The following is a 7,658-nucleotide window of genomic DNA, read 5'->3' as shown; positions in this document are numbered from 1 at the left end:
CAGGAACTCGAGACCAGCCTGGCCAACATGGCAAAACCCCGTCTCTACTAAAAATACAAAAATTAGCTGGGTGTGGTGGCACGTGCTTGTAATCCCAGCTACTCAGGACGCTGAGGCAGGAGAATCGCTAGAACCTGGGAGGCGGAGGCTGCAGTGAGCGAGATCGCACCACTGCACTCCAGCCCGGACAACAGAGCGAGACTCCGTCTCAAAGAACAACAACAACAACAGATGAAAACAACAGCATGAAGAGAGAACTAGAGAGCCCATGCCCCACAAGGCCACAAGACAGAGAATTCCTTGAGCAGCGAAACGGAGCATCGGATCTGTGGTAAAAGCCGCTCGGGTGACTGCCACAGAGGAAGACAACGATCATTGCATGCCTGAGTCTCCCTGTGCCCCCAGCTAGTTAATGATCAGATTTCCTGAGTGCCTGCAGCAAGGAAGTCGGGGAGGGAGGAAAGCTGTTCCCGCCTGACCAAGAATCCAGTCCACATAACGTTCCTGGTGAACACAGCCTGTCACATTTTCATTCCCAGAGCCGCCTGTGATGGTCCTAGTTAGCAGGAGTCCGTTCTGATGTCTTTCTGCCCCTGCACCATTGGGTAAGATGGAAAGCCTCAAAGCCAGAGCTGCTCAGCTAAAGGCATGGCAGCCCTTGAGCCCTGTAAAACCATGGGCAGCCCCAACGCCTCAGCACTTCAGTGTTTTTTTTTTTTTTTTGGGACGGGAGTTTCGCTCTTGTTGCCCAGGCTGGAGTGCAATGGCGCGATTTCGTCTGTCTCCGTCTGCTCCCGCCCACCTCGGCTTCCCAAAATGCTGGGATTATAGGCGTGAGCCACTGTGCCTGGCCACCTCAGCACATTTTTAAGTGTAGCCCAGTGGTTCTCATATGGAGACAATTTTGCCCTGGGGGGCATCTGGCAATGTCTGGAGCCATTTTAAATTGTCAGACTGGGCAACGGGGGTGCTACTGGCATCGTGGGTGGAGGCCAGGGATGCTGCAAACATAACACCGTGTGCACGACGGCCCCTAGGAGACGCCCAACGCCGGCAGTGCTGTGCCAAAACGCCATGGCCAGTTACACTTGATTCTGACTAAAGACTATGTTATGTTAATATTCTGCAGTTAGATGGACACATTTCCCCCTAAATGTGGAATTCTCTGTCTTCTCCATTGCTTTGTGTCTTTTCTTTTCTTTGTTTTGAGATGGAGTCTCGCTCTGTCACTCAGGCGGGAGTGCAGTGGCGCGATCTCAGCTCACCTCTGCCTTCCCAGTTCAAGCGATTCTCCCACCTCAGCTTCCCGAGTAGCTGGGCTTACAGGCACCCTGCTAATTTTTGTATTTTTAGCAGAGATGGGGTTTTACCATGCTGGCCAGGCTGGTCTCGAACTCCTGACTGCAGGTGATCTACCAGCCTCAGCTTCCCAAAGTGCTGGGATTACAGGTGTAAGCCACCATACCTGGCCTTTCTTTTTCGTTGTTTTAAGACAAAGTCTTGCTCTCTATAGTCCAGGCTGGAGTGCAATGGTGCAGTCACGGCTCACTACAGCCTCGAACTCCTGGGCTCAAGGGATCCTCCTGCCTCAGCTTTCCAAGTAGCTGGGATTATAGGTATGCACCACCATGCCCGACTACTTTTTTTATTTTTTGTAGAGACAGGTCTCGCTATGTTGCCCAGGCTGGTCTCAAACTCCTGGGCTCTAGCAATCCTCCTGCCTTGGCCTCCCAAAGTGCTGGAATTACAGGTATGGGCCACCACAACCAGTCACGGTCCTTTCATAGGTAGGCATAAAGTTATATGTCCTCTGGTTCAGTCTTATAATTAAGTTAGGACATTCACTTATTTCACAAAATCCAAGTAAGTTATTTTCAGGACTGTATGAAGGAGGTATAGTGTCTCGTCAGAATCATTAATTCTAATTTGGATGCAGACTGCTGTCCTTCCAGACCCCAGCATGACGCTCCTGTGCAAGCCTAGAGGGCCAAGCTGGGGCCTGCTCCCCGCTGACCGGCGCCCAGCACACACTGGGGAGAGGCGGCCCCTGGCGTCGGCTGCAGTGGCCTCACGGTGTCCTGAGAGCACACCAGGAGCACTCCTAACGTCTGTGTAAATGCCTCATCGGCGTGCCCTTCCCAGGCATGACCTTCTGAGTACTGTGCCCTGGCAGGGGGCCTGTGTTACATGATCTTTAGGCTTCTCTACATCTACCTGGTGACCCTTTGCCCTCTTGAGGGAGGAGGACGAGAAGCATTTAAAAAATAGTATTCGGCCTCTTACCTACCCAGTTCCCTGAGAAAAACAACCTTGATCGACGTAGTGCTTTGAAATTTCACTGGCGGTGTAAAGTGTCCCTAACACCTCTGGCCAGCTCAGACTCACCAACACAGACCCACTTCCTGCTAAGGACTCTCTCAAAGGAGGCTCCAAAAAATGTCCAAGACCATTCTCCTTCGTATGCCCCATGCTCCAGCTACCGAGCCTCCTTCGGGCTGCCTTCACTGGGACAAACCTCCCGGTGCCTCAGGACCTTGGCACGCCCTCTTCCTGTGCCTGGCTCATTCTCCTCTAGGAGGCCCTCGCTCCTGCAGTGCTCCCGCCACACAGACCCTGTCCTCCTCCAGAGGGAAGGCGATGCCTGCTTTATGGAGGCCCCCACGCCCACCTGTCCCTGTCACCTCCCGCCAAGCCGGCCTCCTCACTGTCCCAAGAGCTCCCGCTCTTCCATCTTCCAAGCTTCTCTTTCCTCAGCTCCTTCAAAGCCCTGCTCACTGTTCCTGGGCAGAAAGGGCTCCCCCTCCCTGGGCTGAGCCTGGGGCTGCCACTCCCCGCTGTGTCTTCATCCTGGAATTGTCCACAGGGGCCAAATGCAGCCGCCTGTGCCCCCACCTGGAAGGCGGGCTCCACTCGGGGCCCGCCACTCTGATCTCAGCACGGTCTGGCCTATGGGACAACTTTATGTCTCCGTAGCGAGATAATAAGCTCTGAAAGCGCAGGGTTCGTGGCACGGCCACACACCAAGCACCCAGCAGAGACCGGACACGTGCCCAGTACGCGACAAACACTGGCAGAGTGAACGAATGTGAGAACCAGGCATGCAGATCTAACGGTGAGCTCAGGGTATGAAAAGCCAGCTGGATGACTGAGGTGAGCATATACACAGAGGTAATTCTGAAAAACCTTACAGGCTCAGAGACTTAACATTCTGGAAGGAACCCTGGAAGCCAGTTAGTTCCAGCTCATTATTCCTCACGGCCATAAGAGAAATCTTCATTATGTCTCCACAGGCGCGGTGGATGGGCACATCTGGAAACATCCAGAAAGCTTGCCTGTTCATAGCCGTAGGGCCGCTGCTGCTGGGCAGACGGCGCTGTCTGCGGTGCTCGGTAGCTTCCGTACTGCTGGCCTTGGCCTTGCTGGTAGCTGGGGTACTGTGACGGGGCTCCCTGGGCAGGCCCTGAGAAAACACCAGGAACTGTGAGGCCAAAACGGGCGCATCTTTATTTTTTTTAACTTAAAAATTTTCTAAAAGCTTCTTCCTCTTTTCCTTAAAAAATTCCTGTCTCAATGCATCAGCCTTTTGTCAATCTCCAGAACGCCTGGCACCTGCACGTGCTCCTCGTTAACTCTGAACAGCGAGAGCACCACACAACCGACTCCCCAGCCCCTCCAGTCCTGTGAGGTCCCAGGACGGTGCCCCAGGCCCCCACCAGCATGGGGAGGGCTGATGGGCTCTCTCCATCTCCCCCGAGCTGCTGCTACCTGAGGGCAGGAGAGCCCTCCAGAACCCACTGGCACCAGTCACACTGGCTGCTGCAACTTGTAACTTAATGATCACAGGAGCTGCTGGAAACCTGCAGGCAGGTGAGACAGAGGCACCGTCTCTAGGAAGCCTAAGTCAAAGGCTCCGGAAAGAACTGATACGATAGAGGCCTTTTTTTTTTTTGAGACGGAGTCTCGCTCTGCCGCCCAGGCTGGAGTGCAATGGCCGGATCTCAGCTCACTGCAAGCTCCGCCTCCTGGGTTTACGCCATTCTCCTGCCTCAGCCTCCCGAGTAGTTGGGACTACAGGCGCCCGCCACCTCGCCCGGCTAGTTTTTTGTATTTTTTAGTAGAGACGGGGTTTCACCGTGTTAGCCAGGATGGTCTCGATCTCCTGACCTCGTGATCCGCCCACCTCGGCCTCCCAAAGTGCTGGGATTACAGGCTTGAGCCACCGCGCCCGGCCTTTTTTTTTTTTTTTAATGACAGGGTCACACTCTGTCACCCAGCCCAGGCTGAAGTGCAGTGGTGTGATCTTGACTCACCGCAACCTCCACCTCCCAGGCTCAAGCGATTCTCCTGCCTCAGCCTCCCAAGTAGCTGAGACCACAGGAGTGTGCCACCATGCCCTGCTAATTTTTGTATTTTTTGTAGAGATGATCTCACTATGTCACCCAAGCTGGTCTCGAACTCCTGGGCTCAAGCAATCCTCCTGCCTCAGCCTCCCAAAGTGCTGGGATTACAGACATGACCCACCACACTGAGCCTCAAGTAATATTTTATTTTTATTTTTTGAGGAGTCGTCTCGCTCTGTCACCTAGGCCGAAGTGCAGTGGTGTGATCTCGGCTCACTGTGACCTCTACCTCCTGGTTCAAGCAATTCTCCTGTCTCATCTCCTGAGTAGCTGGGACTACAGGCCCCCACCACCACACCCAGCTAATTTTTGTATTTTTAGTACAGACGAGGTTTCACCATATTGGTCAGGCTGGTCTTGAACTCCTGACCTCAGGTCATCCAATCACCTCGGCCTCCCAAAGCGCTGGGATTACAGGCGTGAGCCACCGTGCCCAGCCTCCTCAAGTGATTTTTATACTATTTATTGTAATGGCTGTAAAGGGCTGAACAAGCACAGCAGAATCAGGCACGAGCCTCATAAGAAACCATGTGTGTGTAGCTCATCCTGAGAACTGAGATTTTGCTCCAACAAAAGACCTGGGGCAGCCCAGAACTTATTTGTCAGAAGTTTCCTGGGTGATTCTAAGCTGCAGTGAAGGCTGAGACCCACAGGCTTTGACCTGCTCTGTCAAAGAGGTCGAAGCTGGGCATGAGGCGTGCAGGTGGCAGACAGATGGGACACTGGCAACCGTCACAGGCCACGTGGGCAATGAATTTATGTTCAAGTTAAAATAAGATGTTTCAGGTCTACATGCATGTATGTTTCCAACTTTTCTGGAAACCTAGAAGTATCCAAAATAAGTTTATCACACTTCTGCCTGCACACCAGGGTCACTGTGCACGTACCCATGTGCAGCAGGGGTGGGCGCTGGTGGGCCCCGAGGAATGTGCTCCCCTCTTACCGTAGCCCTGCTGCTGCCCGGGGTAGCTCTGCTGGCTGGGGTACTGCTGCTGGGAGTAGGTCTGCTGCTGCGCGGCGCCCTGCTGGTACCCAGCCTGCTGCTGGCTGTACTGGGAGTTTCCTGGAGGGAGGAGGAGACACGGAAATGACTTTCCACCTGGGCTAAGGGGGCTCATTCTGAGGCCCACTCACGACACGGTAACTTTGGAATCCCAAAACCAAATCCATTGCTTCGACATGTTTATTTTTTCACAACGTTTCAAATACTATATTACACTTTTTCTGTTTTTTTTTTTTTTTTTTTTGAGATGGAGTCTTGTTCTGTCGCCCAGGCTGGAGTGCAGTGGCGCGATCCCGGCTCACTGCAAGCTCCGCCTCCCGGGTTCATGCCATTCTCCTGCCTCAGACTCCCGAGTCACTGGGACTACAGGCGCCCGCTGCCACGCCTGGCTAATTTTTTTGTATTTTTAGTAGAGACAGGGTTTCACCATGTTAGCCAGGATGGTCTTGATCTCCTGACCTCATGATCTGCTCGCCTCGGCCTCCCAAAGTGCTGGGATTACAGGCGTGAGCCACCGCGCCCGGCCCATTTTTCTTGTCTTATAGAAATACAAATGGAAAGCTAAGAAACAAAACGGCTAATACGACGACTAAGACAGAGATGAACGCCAGTGCCGCAGGTCAAACTGCTCCCCACAGAGATGCTTAAGTCCTAACTCAAGCACCTGTGAACGGGACCTTATTTGGATAGGGTCTCTGCACATACAATTTTTTTTTTCTTTTTTTTTTTTCAGAGACAGGGCCTCCCTCTGGCACCCAGGCTGGAGTGCAGTGGTGTAATCAGAGCTCACTGCAGCCTCCATCTCCCTGGCTCAAGTGCTCCCCTCACTTCAGTCTCCCAAATAGCTAGAACTACAGTGTGTGCCAGTGTGCCCAGATAACCTTTCTTTTTTTGAGACGGAGTCTCGCTCGGTCGCCCAGGCTGGAGTGCAGTGGCGCGATCTCGGCTCAGTGCAAGCTCCACCTCCCAGGTTTGCGCCATTCTCCTGCCTCAGGCTCCCAAGTAGCTGAGACTACAGGCCCCCACCACCACCCACAATGCCTCGCCACAACGCCAGGCTAATTTTTTTGTATTTTTAGTAGAGATAGGGTTTCACCGTGTTAGCCAGGATGGTCTCGATCTCCTGACCTTGTGATCTGCTTGCCTCGGCCTCCCAAAGTGCTGGGATTACAGGCATAAATCACCATGCTCCATGCAAAGAATTCATTTTTCTACTTCACTTTTCTGGTTGGAAATAACTTTCCTTTTTTAGAAGCTGTAAAATGTAAGTATTTTAAAACTGCAATCTAGTATTTTTTTAAATAACAGCTTTATTGAGATAATGCACATTGGAATGGCTTAAAAACCTATCAGGGTAATTCAATCTGTAGTTAGATGGGATGACAAAACACACACATGCTCTTATTCCAGGCTGAACTCCTCCTAATGCGAGAGCTTTGGAAAAACTTACTTGAGCCTTTCCAGTTATTCTCTTTTTTTTTTGAGACGGAGTCTCGCTCTGTCGCCCAGGCTGGAGTGCAGTGGCCGGATCTCAGCTCACTGCAAGCTCCGCCTCCCAGGTTCACACCATTCTCCTGCCTCAGCCTCCCAAGTAGCTGGGACTACAGGCGCCCACCACCTCGCCCGGCTAGTTTTTTGTATTTTTTAGTAGAGACGGGGTTTCACCGTGTTAGCCAGGATGGTCTCGATCTCCTAACCTCGTGATCCACCCGTCTCGGCCTCCCAAAGTGCTGGGATTACAGGCTTGAGCCACCGCGCCCGGCTCCAGTTATTCTCTATCCAGGAAATATCTTGAGTCCTGAACTTCCACGCCTTCCTCAAAATCCAGGGGCAGTTCCAGCAACAGCTGGCAAATGAGCTGTCACCATCACGGGAGAAGGCTTAAGGCCACTGTCCTTTATCCTGCCCCCATGAAAGCCATCTGAGACATGGTGGGTGGGCTTTCAAGGGTGTCAGGGTCAGCCTGCATATTCTCATGTTTGATAGCCCACTTTATTCTTTACATAATAAAGGAGCCAGTTTTTGGCCGGGCGTGGCGGCTCACGCCTGTAATCCCAGCACTTTGGGAGGCCGAGGTGGGCGGTTCACAAGGTCAGGAGATCGAGACCATCCTGGCTAACATGGTGAAACCCCGTTTCTACTAAAAATACAAAAAATTAGCCAGGCATGGTGGTGGGCGCCTGTAGTCCCAGCTACTCCGGAGGCTGAGGCAGGAGAATGGTGTGAACCCAGGAGGAGGACGTTGCAGTGAGCGG

General features: G+C 52.7%; 1 protein-coding gene across 10 annotated transcripts in view; it reads right to left on the bottom strand.

Moving 5' to 3' along the window:
- SS18L1 (SS18L1 subunit of BAF chromatin remodeling complex) overlaps nucleotides 1–7,658 on the bottom strand; it is a 39,849-nt gene that overhangs the window by 4,454 nt on the left and 27,737 nt on the right. For 9 of the 10 annotated variants that reach the window (XR_013400105.1, XR_003720207.2, XM_077952135.1 and 6 more), the window contains 2 exons: nucleotides 5,344–5,463; nucleotides 3,333–3,460 (listed from right to left, as the gene is read on the bottom strand). Coding sequence is in view for 8 of the 10 variants with exons in the window: in XM_077952135.1 (XP_077808261.1) it covers nucleotides 3,333–3,460; nucleotides 5,344–5,463 (248 nt within the window). In the remaining 2 variants the exon portion in view is untranslated. Of the gene's footprint in view, nucleotides 1–1,471; nucleotides 3,461–5,343; nucleotides 5,464–7,658 lie in introns of those variants that run through there. The other variant, XM_015148654.3, reaches the window with a different exon arrangement.

Source organism: Macaca mulatta, chromosome 10, assembly GCF_049350105.2.
Source record: "Macaca mulatta isolate MMU2019108-1 chromosome 10, T2T-MMU8v2.0, whole genome shotgun sequence".
NCBI classification, from domain to species: Eukaryota; Metazoa; Chordata; class Mammalia; order Primates; family Cercopithecidae; genus Macaca; species Macaca mulatta.
This window is presented reverse-complemented; position numbering and strand designations above follow the sequence as displayed.